Raw genomic sequence first — 18,086 nt, 5'->3', positions numbered from 1 at the left:
ATTCACTTTGATTCCGGCACAAAAGTTAAGAAATAGAATAAAGAAAATTGAGTTGAAAAAGCTAATGGAATATGAGTCTCATTTTTAATTTATATATTAGTTTTACAATAAAATGTGAGTGAAATATGTTAACGGAATGTAAGGTCTACTTATCATTTGTAGTAAAAAGTGAAAGAGGACAAATAATGAGAGACGGACAAAAAGACAAAAGTGAACGATTAATTAAGGACGGGGGGAGCTATTATGAGGCATTTAGTATAAATCAAATTGTGCTTCCCTGGTTTTAATTCAAAAGCTTATCATCTACTCACTCCGTCCCACAAAAGATGTCACACTTATTTTTTAAGTTTGTCCCACAAAAGATGTCACATTTCCATTTTTGAAAAAATTTCTCTCACATTAATATAAAAATTATATTTTCTCTCTCCATCTAACACACAAAACAAAACCTCCTGAAATCCCGTGCCATCCCACAAGTGTGACATCTTTTGTGGGACGGATGGAGTACCATCTATAATCCAACGACCAACATCAATACTCCATAACCCATGTAACCACATTTCCGCAGTCTATTCAAAAGTAGGGGGAGAGAACAAAAAAGGAAGGAAAAACAGAAAACAAGAGCCGACACTCAACTATTGCATTGCGTGGCTGTCTAGTTGTCGCTGCATACTTGTCAACAATGGCCCTGATAGCTACGCAATACTCAACACAAAGTGTCCGGCACACCCCAGATCGAAATTATGAATCCATCACAAATTACAAGTGACAATAATATAGTAGTAAGACAAAAGACCATGATATATGTTGCATGCATGATATTATCTACACATCACACATGCATGCAACGAAGAGTAATAATAAGCCATGCTTGATCAATAGTTGAAGCATGCGGCACATATTAAATAGAGGCTGAGACGGCAGGGATGTGGCAGCTGAGGTGGCAGAAACGTGGCACTTGTGACGTGGAAAGGGCGTGCTTGCATGTGAAGAAGAAGCTGACGTGGAAGGTGACATGGAAAGTGGCGAGGAATGCGTGACTAACCGAGCTAAGAATAGAGTACAAAAGAGAGAGCCATTGCCTTTTCTTTACGTGTGTTTTTGTGTTGTTGCTGAGCTTAGATCGTGGATCTAGAGAGTTTCCTTTCTTTCAAATCATTGTAATTGTAACATCTCGGAATTTAGAACTCTAATTTTAGAGCCCTAGAATTTATTAGTGATGACGTGGAGTCGTGAATGCATTTATTGCATGTGATGCTATGGCCGAGTTGAGTCTAGGGTTTGCGTTGAAAGTTTGAAAAGTCAAACTTATTGATTTTATGATGTGACATGTGATTTATTGAATTATGAGATTATGTGGTAAATTAATTGTCTAAGGGTGAGTGAGAATATTAGAGAAAATTTCCATAAATACTTGCCACCCAAATTCTTGTATTTTCGACCCCCTTGAATTTTTGAAGAAGAAATTCTATTTTTCCGGATTTAATTTAATTCTTGGAATATTTATCCAAATTAAATCCAAGACCCAATTATTCCTTATCTCTAGAGAAAATCGAAAACCCCCTTTTGGGAAGGAAAGAATTATTTTACTTTATTTGACTCCTTACTTGATTTCCTTCCATACCTAGAATTTAATTATTCTACCAAATCTTTCCATACTTCAAGAGATCTTGCCTTACCTTATTCTAGGCAATATTAAAAATCCATGCCTTATTTAAATAGGCATAGGGACGCCTACTTCCATCCCAAGTTGGGAGAATCCTTATTTTTATTTTGCTCCGTGATATTTTATTCTACTCCGTAAAATATACCAAAACAAAGCCTTGGCTATTTTGGGAGCCTAATTTTCGAAAATCATGAGATTTTGCCCTAGGATCTATTTTTATTAATTCTTCTTCCCTACTTCACAATATTATTTTATTTATTGTGTAGAATAAAATCTTACCAAATATTCTATTCTAATTACCTAAAGATCTTGTTGAGCACTATAAATAAGAGAAGACCCCAACCCTAGACCCCAAATTTTCGTCCCCCACCATTCCCCACTCTCTCAAATTTTCTTCTTCCACACACCAATATTTTATCATCCTTTGAGAAGAATTTAGAGTTTGAACGCCAAGATTCTTGAAGAACCAAGTCTCTACTTTGTTTCTACCGATTATTTCTCTCTGAAAAGGTATTTTGTTTATGAGTTCTTCTTACTCTTCTTCTTCTCCTCCTTTTTCTTCTTCTAACCGATTAATCGGTCTTCTTGAACCCTCATGCATCTTGGTTGAGTGAAAGAGGGATAAAAGGGATGTGGGAATATGTTCATGTGTGTGTGTGTGTGTGGCGTGTGTGCGTGTGGTGCGTGTGTGTGTGTGTGTCGTGTACGTGTGTGTGTGTGTCGTGTATGTGTGTGTCGTGTAGTGTGTGTTTGATGGCTAAATAATCTTGTGAGATAAACATGATCTTGATTAATTAGTAATGATAAGATAAATCAATGGAAAAGGGAAAAGGAGTGTTGAGACATGCATGAGTAAGAGTAGTATTGAACCTAATTTGTGATATGTGCCTATGTCATTAAAAGGTGAAACTTTGGTTGCGAAGCCGGATAATGGAAAAGCGAAACTACTTGAAAACTAAGCAGTCGAGGTGGGCTTTACTCTAAAAACTCTCTTTTATTTTATCAAAATGTTGTTTGGTGTTATAAGGGTGGTTTAACTGTTATGCCATGCCTATGTTTGTTTTAATGTGATGTTGGATATGCTTATACGAATTCGGGTCTGAGTATGGGCCGCAAGCCCTACCAGGCTGTGTACACGATGGGATCGGGAGCCGTCCTTGCTAGTCGGCCGGTCTCGTGGGCGAAAAGTGTGGCCACACTTTCGTCGCACCATGAAATGTTGTGATTGTTACTTTGATGAGAAAATGGGGGATTATTTTGACTGGCCAGTCCATGAAAATATATTTTGTGATACTCGTGATATTTCTTTTGTAACTGCTTAAAACTCGAGTTCACTTGGTAAGGGTGGCATAACTAATAAAACGTTTTGGCAATGAGCTCACTGAGTATTCAGTCCTGCATGTGTTTTCCTTATGTGCAGGTTGAACGATGGCGAGTGGTGGCGGGTGTTGAGCTTGTTAATTAATTAAGATGGTGGTTATTAACTTCAAGCATAGTTGTGTCTTCATACATAGCTATTATTTCTCTTGGTCGTCTTCCGCTGAATTTTGATACACTTTAGAATTTGTTTTTGGAATATTGGCATCTTGCCTTCGGTATGAGACCTTAGCCTTTTCTTGTGATTTTTACTTGGATATTACGTCGTACTCTTCAGATGTTTTGATCGTTATTTATGATACCTTCCTTCTTCTTTTAAACTTCTAGGTTAAGTTATTGTTTTAAATACTCTGATAGTTCTTTCAAATTTTTGGTCAACACTCTTTGAATGAAACCCTAGCCTATGTTTACTTCTTTGGAGTCTGTTTGGGTAGCAGCCGCCGCATTTATTGTACCCTAGAAGGGCGGGCTGTTACAGTAATCGTTTGGATTGTTTCTCTATCAATACTCCTATCGTTTGATCATTCATTGTGTTGTTGATTGCGTTTTATCGCGAAGTATCGGTGGATTTGTGTGTTACGAGCTAAGATATGGAGACCTCGGAGAAAAGTCGTAACAAGTGGTATCAGAGCAATCGATCTATGGATGTAGGAACGGTGACTCGAGGTGCGGAAATGGAGAAGAAAATGATGGAGATGATGGATCAGAGAATGGGCGAGATTCTAGAGCAAGTTTTGCAACCTCACGGAGGAAAATTGGAAGAGCTTACACAAGTGATCGCTGCGATTAATCTGCAAAATCAAAAAAATAAGGCGGCAGTAGAATGCAGAGAAGGTAGTAGCGGAGGAATTCGGAATGAAGGTGGAGGAAATCGGAATGAAGGGGGAAATGACTGGGGAAGATCCACTCGGTATGAGTTCCCCAAATTCGACGAAGATGGATTTGAAGGATGGATGATGAGAGCAGAATATTTTTTTCAAGTAGCAAAGGTGCCGGATGAGGAGAAAGTGAGAATAGCAGCGATTCATCTTAAGGAAAGGCGTTGCAATGGCATCGAGGATTTGAGAGCTTGCATGGAGATGTGGCATATGCGGATTGGCCTTGCTATAGCTCATCCTTAGCTGCGTGTTTTGGAGCACATGCCTATGAGGATCCACTGGCTGATCTCAGAAATCTCAAACAAAAAGGTACGCTGCAAGACTATATGGATACTTTTGATGAATTATATCCGAGGGTGGAATTAGAGAGGATCAAGATTTGAGTTTCTTTCTATCTGGATTAATTGATGAATTGCAAATGCCTATACGAATGTTTAGACCTAAGGGGTTAGCTGAGGCTTATTCTTTAGCAAAATTACAAGAGCTTACTGTTAAGGCTCTAGGTGTTACATCTAAAGTGACTCAAAGTGGTGTGCAAGCTAGTAGCAGCTATTATTCGAGTAGTAAATCTCTTGCAGTTACAGCTACTAGTAAGGTTGTAGGAGATGTAAGCAATTGGAATGGAGGAAATAAGGACAGTAGTAATTGGGGGGGGGGGGTGAGAGCTAGCACAAACTTAACACCTAAAGAGATGGATGAGAAGAGAGCAAGGAAAGAATGTTTCTGGTGCCCTAAGAAATTCACTCCCAATCATCAGTGCAATAAAAGAAAATCTTATGTTATACAATTGCTGGAAGTGGGGGAAGTAGTTAAGGCTGAAGAGTCAGAGGAGGTTGAGGAAGAGACAGAGGAAGAGAAGGCTGATCTGCAGCTGTCTCTACATGCTGTATGGGGAAAAGATGGTCCTCAAGTCATGAGGATTAAAGGGAAATGTCAGAAAAAATTATAAGAATCTTGATAGATATGGGTAGCACTCATAATTTTCTAAGTGCTAAGGCAGCAAAGAAGATTGATTGTGAATTACTTCCAGTTAACTCAAAGGCAGTGGAAGTAGCCAATGGGCAAATTCTACAATGTAAATAAAAGTGTAATAATCTGGAATGGGAGATGCAAGGGTCCATGTTTCAAGGGGAAGTCTATCTTATTAACTTGGAGATTCATGATCTCATATTAGGAGGAGAATGGTTATCCACTTTAGGGGAGATTAAGTGGAATTTCAACAATCTCAGTATGGATTTTGAAATGGACGGGGAAGATGTTAAGCTTCTAGGAGAAAGGTGGTCACCAAAAGCTGAATAGCTTCACTACTTACATGTTTTAAACCAAGGGGAAGAAGATGTAAATGAAAGAAAGATAAGCCAATGGATGCCTTTGGTTGAAACAGATTTTAACTGCTGTTATGAGATTAAGTACAAAAGAGATTTGGCCTGGTCTTAACTTGATTCTTGAAGAGTATGCAGCAGTGTTTGATCAGCCGAAGATTATCTCCACAGAGAGAACAAGATCACAAGATAATATTGAAAGAGGGTGCTGAGACAGTGAATATGAGACCTTATAAGTATGCTGCGTAACAAAAGGATGTGATTGAAACTATGATTGAAGATACGCTGAATGCTAGAGTAATCAGACACAGTGAAAGCTCTTTTGCAAGCTCTATTGTGTTGGTTAAAAAGAAAGATTCTTCTTGGAGGATGTGTGTGGATTATAGAGCCTTGAATGCCATAACTGTAACATCCCGCTTTTTCGAACCCTAACTTTTATGACGTGGAAATTTTTGCATTAAATGCTTTTAATGCTATGATATATGTGGATTAAATGATGAGTAATTAATTGCGATATGGAGTTGAGTTTGAGTTGAATAGTCAAACTTGTTGAATATGTGACGTGGCTATTGAATAGTCAACATGGTGGAAAATATGACGTGGCCGTGGAATGGTCAAAGTCGTTGGAAAATGTGAAGTGGAGGTGGAAATTCGAATATGTGAATATTTTGATGCGGGGTGAAATAATAATTGTGGTGAATTTTTTTCCTAAGGATGAGTGAGAATTAAATAGGAGCATTATTTAATTATGTGGAATTTTCGACCCCTCCTATTTATTGGAAAGAAATCCTATTTTTTTTGGATTTAATTATTGCTTGGGATAATTATCCGAATTATATTCAAAGTCCGGATATTCCTATTTATTCCATGATGAATTCGAAACCCCTATTATTTCTTGGAGATTTTAAAAAATCTCTTATTATGGGAGAAGGAATTATTTTTATTATATTATTTGATCCCTTGTTTATTCTCTTCCATAAATAAATTCAAATATTCTAGCATATCTTGCCAAATCTAAAAAGATCTTACCATATCCTAATTTAAATAGGATTTTTATTAAATCCCTTTTGAGGATTTGAAACTACACGCCACTTTCCATATATGTTGGGGAGATTTATTAATATATTCTTGCTCCGTGATATTTTATTTTACTCCGTGAAATATTCAAATTAAATCATAGGCTAATTAAATAGTCTAGAAATTCGAAATCCCCTATCTTCTCAACCAAATTAACGCCACTTCTCTTCCATATCTCTTCCAAATCTTTAATTTATTTAATTAAAGATATTATATCTTGCACTCTATAAATAAGAGAGAAGACCTAAACCCTAGATCACAAAATCACACCCCCCACTCTCTCTCAAATTTTTCTTCTACTTTCTCCATTAATTCTTCATCTTTTGGAGAAGAATCGAAGCTGAAATTCAAGAATTCGTTGAAGAATCAAGATCCTACTTGTTTTGTACCGATTGTTCTATTGAAAAGGTACTTTTATTTTGATCTTCTCTTCTTCTACCGATCAATCGGTGTTCTTGAGTCCACATGCATTTAGATCGAGTGAAAGGGAATTAATCGATGAATTTGGATGCATGTGTGGGTGTGTGACCGTGCGGGTGTGTGACCGTGTGGGTGTGTGATCGTGTGTGTATGTGTTGTGACCGTGTGTGTGTGCACGCCTCGGTAGGCGTGTACATGGGTGGTGTGTGTGTGCGTGCGTTGTGTGTGGAAAACACTCATGCGTGACACGATTTGATGTTAAATCTAGAGTTGTTGTGTGAATAAAAATGATATGATAATCGTACTTTGATTTTGGATGATGATATTGAAAATAATCGATGGAAAAAAGGGAAACGTGAGGACATGCATGATTTTGATCCATGATTGAGACTTATTTGAAATACATGAACTAAAGGTGATAGCTCGCGTTCTCGGTGTGAAAACAAGAAGAAGTACGTACTTGAAATTGAAGGAAATCGAGGTGGGCTTTATTCTTAAACTCTCTCTTATGTTGCAAATTTATGAAAGTGGAGCAATAAGGGTGGATTAAACTGTTATGCCATGGCTATGATTATTTTGGATATTGTGTGTGCCTGATGCCTAGTTTGCGTGTGCGCTCCATTAGGCTATAGGGCTATATAAACGAATTCGGGTCTGAGTAGGGCCGCAAACCCTATCAGGCTAGTGTACACGGGAGATCGGGAGCCGTCCTTGCTAGTCGGCCGGTCTCGTGGGTGAAAGTGTGGCCATACTTCGTCGCACCATATGAAATGTTGATTGATGAGAAAATGGGAGGTATTATTTGACTGGCCAGTCCATGAAATATTTTGTGATACTCGATGCTATCTTCTAAATTAAATGCTAAACCTCGAGTTCACTATGGTAAGGGTGACATAACTATAAAATGTTTTAGCATGAGTCCACTGAGTATGCTTAAAATACTCAACCCTGCATGTGTTTTCCCTATGTGCAGGTTGAGCGGCGATGGGCTGGTGGTGTTGAGACAGTTGAATCGAATAATATGGATGGTTGGGATTTTGAGTGTAGTCGTGTCCTCATACATGGCTTCGCTTTCTCTTGGAAATGCTTCCGCTGAATATTTTGAAACTTATTATCTTTGGTTGGTTTGAACTCATTTCTTTGAATTAGAATATTGTGAGATATTGCATTTGTGTTGGAGTTACAATAAACCCTTGACTTTTGAGCTTAGCCTATGTTAGCTATTAAATCTTGTTTTTCGTATTTAAAGCCGTTGACTTATTGCCTTGATCCTCATTAAACACTTGGTCAAATCTCTTTAAATGAAACCCTAGTCTACATTCTTGTCGCCTTAAGTTCGCCTAGTTAACAGTCGCCGTATTTATTATACCCTAGAAATGATGGGCTGTTACAATAACTGTTAAGGATAAATACCCAATACCAGTAATAGAGGAGTTGCTTGATGAGTTAGGAAAGGCTGCTTGGTTTTCAAAAATAGATCTGAGGTCTGGATACTGGCAAGTCAGGATGAGACCAGAGGATATAAATAAAACTGAATTCAAAACTCATCCGAGTCATTATGAGTTTTTGGTAATGCCCTTTGGTTTAACTAATGCCCCAGCTACATTTCAAAATCTAATGAATATAGTTTTTAGGGATTAGTTGAGGAAGTTTATCTTGGTCTTCTTCGATGATATTCTTGTATACAGCAGCAGTAAGGAAGAACATAAATATCACTTGAAGATAGTAATGGAATTGATGAGGAGTCACAGCTTATTGGCAAAGAGAAGTAAGTGTACCTTCGGGTGTAGAAGGGTAGAGTATCTTGGCCATGTGATATCAGCTGAGGGTATAGCTACTGATGAGGGAAAGATGTTGGGGTTTGTATACTAAAAGATGCTTCGAGCGTACATGTCTTTGTACAGTCAGCTCATGCTCGTATACAAGAAACGCCATATCCACTTGTTTACCTAATTACGAGAATAAATAATACTCCCTCCGTCCCTGAAAATTTGTCACCTATTTCCTTTTTCGTCTGTCCCTAAAAATTTATCACCTTTCACTCTTACCATTTTTGGTGGTAGACCACACATTCCACTAACTCATTCCACTCACATTTTATTTTAAAACTAATATATAAAAGTAGGACCCACATGCCACCAACTTTTTCAACCCACTTTCTATTAAATTTCTTAAAACCTGTGACGGGTCAAATGGTGCCAAATTTTAAGGGACGGAGGGAGTATAATATAAATTTTTATTATTGAAATAATAAACAAGTCTAAGGTTTCTTACTAAGAAGGTTAAAGTAAGGGGATATGATGGTTTCCATGTGTTCACCAGTAGAGGACTTGACTGGATCTAGTAAGAAGAAAAACGTATTCACAACCTAGATAGGCTTTGGCTACCTATTGGTATGGTTGCGGTGTTTGTGATAGTTCTCTTTTACCTAAGAAGAGATTAGTAACACCGGTGTGGTAAAGCATTAAAAGGATCTAATACGAAATGTATTCTTTATTGCTATCTACTGTAAGAATATATTTAAGAAAGTTTAGTATTTTCTAGTCTATGATATTAATATCAATATTGTTTATTTAATCAAACGCCACTTTGACTTATCAATATGGGAGAGTATGTACGTAACTCAAACATGATATCTTGGGTGGTAGTAATTGAATAACATGAAGGTATTGAAATATTATTTCATATAATTTGCATGCGCAGTGTGGTATGATTAAATCCCTAAAAGGGTGATCCCCAAAGAGCTGTTTGAAAAAGGAATTTATTATTCAAAAATCTGCGCAATTGAAATTTTATTCCACGAATAATAAATAAAGTTTCAAACTAGAAAACTCTTCAGAAAATTAATTTAATTCAAGTCACATGGTAGACCAAAGAATTAAATTGACGAATCAAGATAATCTTAAATGCGGGAAATATTGTAAAATAAAATGGACCCAAGTTATTTGTAATTTGGTGATTTAGATGGGAGTGCAATATTATTCTTTAGTGGAACAAAATAATATTCCATTGATAATATATTAAATCATGGGTCATTTGATTTAATTATATATTTATCTAATGGGTGAGCCCAATATCTATTTCATTCTATTGATCCCCATACTAGCCCAACAAGTCCAAGCTTATAAATAGTGTAGAGATGAGAAACCCTAGTACACACACCACACAAGACAACACACTCTAAACCCTAACCCTAGCCGCCAAAATCGGTGCCTCTCTCTCTCCCTCTTGGTCTCGAATTTCATGTCTAGCACGTGGGAGAATTAGGGTTTTGATCTTTGTTCTTGTTCTATCCTAATCCATAGGATTAGATTGAGACGATCTCGTTTTTGTGATTGGTTTTCCCTAGATCTCATATCACTTTTATTCGGTTGTTCAAGATCCGCTCACACGGATGAATAATCAAGGACACGAGAATAGTATGGAAGATTCGTGGTCGATAAATCAAGGATCTCAAGGTGGTGGAGCTAGCAATGTCGATCCTTTGATGGATCAAGAGGTAACAATCGAATCTACATCAAGTTAGCATGTATATGTGTTTATTTGATTATAGATTTAGTTTATTGCATGAAATTGGAATCGAACGAATAATCACCTAAATAGATCCGTTAAGGATTTGTTTGTTTTCCGTGTCTTCCGCTGCGGTAGTCCCAACAAAAGATTTAGGCAGTAAAAAATTGGCCTCAGTCTAAGACAGTTAAGCAGGTGAGGAGTTTTCTGGGCTTAACTAGTTATTATAGAAGGTTTGTACACAATTATGAGGTGATAGCTAGACCATTGATAGAAGTGATTAAAGGAAATGTGTTTAAATGGACACCAGAAGCTCAGGATGCCTTTGATAATATGAAAAATGCTATGATCACAGCGCCTGTGCTAGCATTGCCTAATTTCTCCAAAGAATTTGTTGTGGAGACAGATGCTTCGGTTGTTGGTATTGGAGCAGTTTTAATGCAAGATAAGCATCCAATAGCTTTTATTAGCATATCATTTTCTCCTAAATATCAAGCCTTATCGGTCTATGAAAAGGAGTTGCTAGCTATTCTTATGGCAGTAAAAAAGTGGTGCCATTATCTACAAAGCAAATAAATTTGTTATAGACAGATAATCAAAGTCTGAAGTATCTGATAGAGCAAAAGCTTACCACTCCCACTCAACAAGCCTGGATGACCAAACTTATGCAATTTGATTATGAGATCAGATACAAGAAGGGCATAGAATATTCAGTAGCTGATGCCTTATCCTGAGTGCCAGAGGTGATGACCTATGCACCAATGATGCACTATTTATTAGCACTAAAAATACCTGCAAGCATACAAGATAGGTCTGGTATAGCTAAAGGTCAATACCGGGATATCGAACACAGGGAATAAGATTGCAACTGACTACAATATTCTAAGCATCACATACTATCTAGAGACACAGAGGTTTTGGTTTTGGATTAATTAAACTAGACAGAAAATAAATAAACAAATAACAAAAAGCATAAAAACAATGATACAAAGCAAGCGTAAGAAAGTAGAATTTAAGGATTCAAAACACAATTGACTTCATTGAATTACGGTCTCTAGAGTTATTAAGTCGGTGACTCAACTTACTTTAACACAAATAATACCCGTCAGTGTACGGGGCTAGTGTAGCAATTAGCAAGCAAGAGTATCGTATCCCACAGATACAAGATTGTATCAACTCAAGTACCATGAACAAATTTCAATTACTATCTAGACAATCCAAGAGAAATGGTTTTGTTCTAACACTACTATAAGCATATAACAATGAAAAGAAACTAAAAGTAACAAGAGGAAATAAACACAAGTGAAAAGGTACCACAAAGAGGAGAGTAGAGTTTTGGATCCAACTACAATGGAATTGTCATGCAATTGATTCAACAACTTCGATTACCCATTTTATGTCTCTAGGATTACTAGGAAAGTCGCTAGTCTAGATTGAGCCCCCTCATGAGTGTACTCACCCCGTTGATTAACCCTTAATATCAAATTCTCCTTCTAATATGTTTAGATTAACTCCAAAGAATAAAAGACCCAAGCCCTCACAAAGGTCCCCTCTCTCGAGTGTAGATTATCAAAGTGATGCTCACTCTTTTATCAAACCTAGATAGGTATCTCTCGATTACAACTATAAAGGTAAACAAACTCAATTGGTAGCTAAGCAATTAATTTGAAACGGCACAAGAATGAACAAAGAAATCACAAGAGCTAAGCAATCAAAAAAAGTCCTTGAATTAAACACAAACACCCATTGTAGTCTTCACCAAAACTCCACAATAAATTTAGCTACTCATGTTCTTCATGAAAACCAAACAATGGATTCAATCAAATACATAAAAGAAAGAAAATAAATACTCCTGTGGAACGATTCTATGGATCAGAGACTCCAATCTCTCGATTTGTAGTCTTCAATCTTCAAATATCTCTTCAAAGTGTTCTTGGGGAAGTCTGGAAAGTGTGGTAGGCGGTAGAATGTTGAATTATAAAACCTAGATCCCATTTTTCTTCTCTTCTTCGAAAATCGTGTAAACAGCAAAAAACGCTCGCTGATTAGACGGACCCGGCCGGGTGGATTAATGAACTGAAAACTCACCCGGTCGGGTGACACTTTTAGGCCCCTCGCTGGACTGCAAATTAGTACCCGACCGGGTATAATTTTTTCTCTATAAATCCACCCGGTCGGGTGATATTTTCTGGCTCCTTGCTGCCCTCTTAGCTTCCCCAATCGATTTTTCACCTTCTTTTATCTGTTTTTGCCTAAAACACTCAACAAACAATAAAACCCCAAATGATAGAATAAATGGCTAGGATTAGACAATCTCGAGTGAAAACTCGGCATTTAGTACTTCCACAAGCCAATTAAACCGATGAAAACTTGAGTTTGTCAACTCCCCCAAACTTAGAATCTTGTTTGTCCTCAAATAAAAAGAAGAAAGACACCAAAATTAACAAACTCATACAAGAGGCGAAATTGGGCTTTGCTTCAGATTAAGGTTTTAAAAGATAAAGGCATGGAACATACAAAATCAATCAAACATTACCTTGAGCTACTGTCTCGTGTATCACTTGATTTCTATGCCCTCTCAAGTCTATGAATTGTGATTTTTTTTCATGATTCACTCATTCTCAAGTGTATAAAGGCTCAATACTAATCACTCGAATCAAAATACAAGTAGTGTTTACCATAGGCTTGCTCCAAATCAACCATCTCCTCAATACTAATCACTCGAATCAAAATACAAGTAGTCTATAAAGGCTCAGGAAGGCCTTTATTAAGATTGTAATGTGGCTCTTTGGACGATATGGAGCATTTTGGCTAAAGTGGTTGAAAAGTAAGAGAAGCACTAGTACTCACATATTACAAACCCCAACAAAAGACCATATCCCATAACAAATCTCAGAAAAGTAAGACTTCGTCAAACTTCTTCCTCCCGTTCAGTCCCCACTTATTTAGATAACCAACCAAACCCCTCTAGACTTTGTCTAGCTTATACCTCCACAACTTTATTGCTTTTCTTAAAAAAAAAAATTCTCTAGACTTCGTCTAGCTTATACCTCCATTTTTTATTTTTTTTTAAAGATTTTTCAGCCCCCGTGTATGTGCTTTCATGTTCGTATGCTTGTCACGTTTGAGAGTGAATTAACAATCAAAATCATTGGAGAACTTTTTAGGCTAGGAGGGTTAACTAGGGATAAAAATATATACATTAGTGAAGTGAAAAACAAAGAGGGCCTAACGTCATCTCCTAAACTCACATTCACTATGTAGACTTAATATGATTGGGAGCAAGTTCTAGAGACAACAACAAGTATATGATAAAATCACACGGAAATGAAGGTTTGGCTCAAATCTCATTGGGAATCGGCATTGAACAAGTAAACAAGCAATTCACTCAAAAGTAAATCATAACCAATAACGCATATTCCCACCATTTTCACAAAGCATTTTTCACAAGAAATCATCATAAGCGCCCAAAGTAAACACCTCATAATATGAAAAGTTATAAGATTAGTACATGCCCAAGTTCAAGTCCGACAGGAGGGACGTACAAAAATCAAAAAGAAAAACAAATTAACACAAATAGTTCAACAAACATCAACCAAATCAAAGCTTCATCATCACAGAGAGAGTGAGAAGGGAGAGCATCACCAATCCACGTCAGCCCTCCCCCCCCAAACTTATTCAATGCGAAGGAATGAATAAGTTTGAAGAGAAGTGGATGGTGTAGTACCTCTACTCAGATGGAGGCGGAAATCTAGCATAGTAGGCTTTGTAGAACGCTTGAGCCTCGGCCCACCTGGCGTCACCCTGAGCTTGGAGATGATCTATCCGCGTCTCGCATACCTCAAGGCGAGACTCTTGTCGGGCCATCATCAGCTGGTTTTCCTCTCTCCATTAGCGCAAAAATTTCCATTGGTTGTCCTGGCCGAGCTGCAGGCGGTGGATCCCGGAGGTTATGTCTGCCATTCGGCTGTCCCCAGAAGGGCGGCCTATTGGGCGGCTTCTTTTCGGCCGGCTGCCTTCCCCTACTTCGTGCTCCGTGGCTGCCTCTTCATCCTCATCCTCTCTGTCCAATGCATCCTCTTGAATTGGTAGGGGTTCGTCCAAGATCTCAGGGCGTGGGAGTAAATGTGCATCTACACGCATCGGTCGCTGACCGTCGCCCTGGGGAGGATCACTCGCCATTTTCGCCAAATGGTCATCAGAGTTCATCTTCCAATTGGCCTGATGGGTCCAACCTCCAACTGAAGTAAGTAGAGGGTCGGGAAATCTGAATTATGTCTTCGGGGCGATAACGAAGTACTCAACGCCCTTTCTATCAACAGTGATTACACCCGACTTCTTCAGAATGTCCCAATCAATGGATATGGGCCCCGAATCTGCATCCCGCTCATCCAAATCGACCTGAAAATGGAGGGCTAAGCAAGTGATCACACCTCCGCAGCATAATTTTCCACTCTTCTTCTTTGCGTGTCTCTCCAAGTGCTTTATCATATAATATCCGGTATTGATCCTCCGGTGACCAACATGCCCCATAGAATGAAAAGCATCTCGTAGGATATGCTACCTATTTCTTTGTGTGCGAACGGGAAGCAAACCAATGCTTTAGCCATGTAGTTCAGAACCGGATTCCGAATGGAGTTTATTTTAGCGCAGGAGGGAGAGAAAGTAGGGCCTTGGCTAGATGTAGCCTCCTCAAGTGTAATGCGGCCCCAGAAATCATTCCTGTCATAATCTTGGGGCTCTTCAATATATCCTTCCTCATTGTCGTCGAGCAAATGAAAAATTTAGTTAAATTCTGCCGGCGTGAGTGTGTGCTCGACGTTTTCCATGCGGAAGGTGATGGAGGTCAAGGCCTTGTGGACATAGTTCACCTGAAGAGTTGATAAGAACTCCAAGGTTAACGCCTTGTACCACCCGTACCGGTGTGCAAAGAGGAAGTGGAGGTAGCCTGCTTCCAAGAGGGCTTCCCAAGATGTTTGAATGCCCATATCTGTGATCAAGTCGTTGACCGGGTATCGGGACGACATACTATCCAACGGTGCAAGAGCTGCCCATCTTGTCTTCTCATCCTTGCCTCTTAAGGTAACGTTCACATTCCGGGGGTTTGCAAATTTGACCATCTTAGATGTACCTAGACCACAACAAACAGCCAACTCCCCAAAACTTTAGTCCATAATCAAAGATTTATAAACGTAGACAAGACAAGGTGATATTAGGAAGATAGACTCGATTCCTAAAATCAAGGGCAAGCAAGCAAGAAGAAGAATTTTAGAAAGATATACTCAATCTCTAAAATCAACAAAACATAACACAACCATTCTAGGGAGATAGACTCAATCCCTATGCCCAATTTTCAAAAAATCATGCTAGGGAGATAGACTCAATCCCTAAAGCTTACAGAATCATCAACTTCACCCCCCATCATGGAACAAGTAATCAACCAACAAGCTTCACACCCAACATCAAGCAACAACTCCATAGTTGACAATGTAGCACAAAAACATCACCGAATCATAATCCAAAGCTTCTCAACAAGCAAAATTTATCAATTGAGCAACATATATTACCCAATCAACACAATAGAGCAAGAATCATATATTACCCAATCAACATATATTACCCAATCCAAAACTTCATACCCATCATAAAGAATCACAATATAACTATTACAACATGCTCCAATCATGAGAAACACCAAGAATCATGCTCAACATATACCAGAGATCGTAAAAAACGAGCACAAACATAGCAAGACAAGCAATTTCTCAAAACCCTAGCCCAAATTCAACATATTAGCTTCACATTATGAGAGCCCACCAAAATTTCACCAAAATAGAGGAAGTTCAAGTCATTATGAGAGCCCACCAAAATTTCACCAAAATAGAGGAAGTTCAAGTAAGAGACGTACCTTTGAAGCTTAGATTTTAGGCAAAAACGAATTTCTACTTCTTGTGAGTGAGAAAGTCGAAAATCCTCCAAATTTTCTCAAATTAATCGGACAAAACACTTCAAAGTATGGAGAATTAGAGATGGGTGGGTCAAATTTGGGTTGGGTGTGGTGATTTGTGAGTGGAATTCGAGTTTGGGGGAGTTGAAGTTGTCGGGTCGGTGAAAAAAAATGAAAAGGGGCGGAAACCGTACCCGTTTATACCTAGGGGACGCCGAGAAACGACCCGGTCGGGTGGGATTATTGAACAGAAAATACACCCGGTCGGAAACCATATTTTGATACCTTTCTGGACTCTGATGAGTGTTCGCTACTGACCCGGCCGGGTCGAATTTTTGTACTAATAATTCACCTGGCCGGGTACCTGTTTCCGACCCTTTCCTGGACTTCAAGGACTCTTCGACCGACCCGGCCAGGTCATGTTTTTTTCAATACAAATCCACCCAGCCTGGTGGCGTTTTCTGGGGGCCTCCTGTCCGATTTTTGGGTCTCCTCATTCACCATCCTTGTAGAATTCGAATTCCTACACCAGAATCAACACCAAACCAAGCATAATACCAACTCCAAACACCCATAAGAGACTACCCCTATTAAACATACTAAAGAAAAAGAAACACGCCACACCAAAAACAAACACTAAACTAGAAACAAGCCAAAAACGATAAAACAAAAATCACACACAAAGCAAATAAAATTACCTACTATGGGTTGCCTCCCATATATCGCAACTTTTTATCGTCGTATGCTCGACGTCTTGCAAGCTCCATCTATTTGATCAAGGCAACAACGAAGACCCCATCTTGTTCCTCCTTAGTGTAGAACCTCTTGATGTTTTGACCATTTGCCTTGAATGTGCTCCCGTTGGGCAGTGACGGATCTAGAAAATTGAGCAAGCCGTGGCTGAAATTTAAAATATATATATAAATATTAAAATATCATTTTACATGTAATGTCTGCTCAACTTTTACGACACACTAGATGATAACTGTTTCCGGCGAGTCGCCATGTTCTGAAATCGCTGAAGAATGGTCTCATTTCCATTTTTTTTTTTAAATTCCCCTCTCAATGTATACAACTAAGATATCATTCATCCATTCGTCTCCATTCTATTGCGCAAATCTGTCTTAATAATTTTCATGGCAGAAAATACTCTCTCGACAGAAGCTGTTGCAACCGGGAGGATCAATGTCAACTCAATCAAACGGTACACCAACGGGAAAGCTTTATCTCTTGCGGTAGAAACCAAAATCTTGGCTAAATTTCCCAAATCTTCAATGTTGGAGAACTCAGCTTTATCAATTATATCGTTGATATAAGTTTTAAGTTGATATGGAAGAGACATACATTCTATAGGCGAGAAGTCATCCGGATAAAGTTCTGCAAGACGAACCAACTTGTCAACATTGAAGCTAGCAAATGAGTTCTTTGTACTAAGGCAATTCATGCAAATAAGCAATTCCGTAAAACGATTCTCCATCTCTTAAGTAAGTAAATCAAGAACCTAACAATATCAAAATGTGAGTTAAGTATTTCATAGATAATTAATTTAATCATAACTGAGAAATAAAATGTGAATCTTACTTGACAATAAATCTCCACTTTGTAATGATGATAATTAGTAACACGTCCATCCCGCTTCATACGCACACGATGATTGATGGTATCATTCATACTAATGACATCAATAAAATTAGCCACACAAAACTCTTCAACTTGTACCAAGAATTCATTCCACCCATTCTCTCTCAAATCTCGCAAAGTCCTTTTGGTTGTATCAATCAAAGATGTAGCTTGAACAATATTTTGATCTCCAAGTTGTAGAATTGTTGACAAATCATTCGTTGTCCCAAGCAACTCTATCATCAAGTGTAAAATAAAAACAAAGTCAT

General features: G+C 38.3%; 1 protein-coding gene and 1 pseudogene across 1 annotated transcript; one reads left to right on the top strand and one right to left on the bottom strand.

The window, feature by feature from the left end:
• The first annotated feature begins 3,633 nt into the window (after positions 1 to 3,633).
• LOC148931772 (uncharacterized) lies at positions 3,634 to 5,358 on the top strand (annotated as a pseudogene).
• Positions 5,359 to 16,690: 11,332 nt separating this feature from the next.
• LOC148931771 (uncharacterized) lies at positions 16,691 to 17,674 on the bottom strand. Its single transcript, XM_089064877.1, has 2 exons — positions 17,348 to 17,674; positions 16,691 to 16,720 (listed from the first exon to the last, which is right to left on the bottom strand). Exons 1-2 carry the CDS (start codon positions 17,672 to 17,674, stop codon positions 16,691 to 16,693), a joined length of 357 nt encoding a protein of 118 aa, XP_088921003.1.
• Between the last annotated feature and the right edge of the window lie 412 nt (positions 17,675 to 18,086).

This window comes from Salvia hispanica, chromosome 2 (assembly GCF_029641045.1).
Source record: "Salvia hispanica isolate PSC_SH4W2 chromosome 2, Shi_PSC_v1, whole genome shotgun sequence".
Lineage (NCBI taxonomy): Eukaryota > Viridiplantae > Streptophyta > Magnoliopsida > Lamiales > Lamiaceae > Salvia > Salvia hispanica.
Note: the sequence above shows the minus strand (reverse complement) of the source record. Positions and strands in the feature narration are given on the sequence as shown.

Coding starts and splice junctions, on each gene's coding strand:
- LOC148931771 (XM_089064877.1), bottom strand. CDS start 17,674: ATGGAGAATCGTTTTACGGAATTGCTTATTTGCATGAATTGCCTTAGT. Junction 16,721..17,347: donor CAACAGCTTCTGTCGAGAGA/GTATTTTCTGCC, acceptor ATTCTGGTGTAG/GAATTCGAATTCTACAAGGA.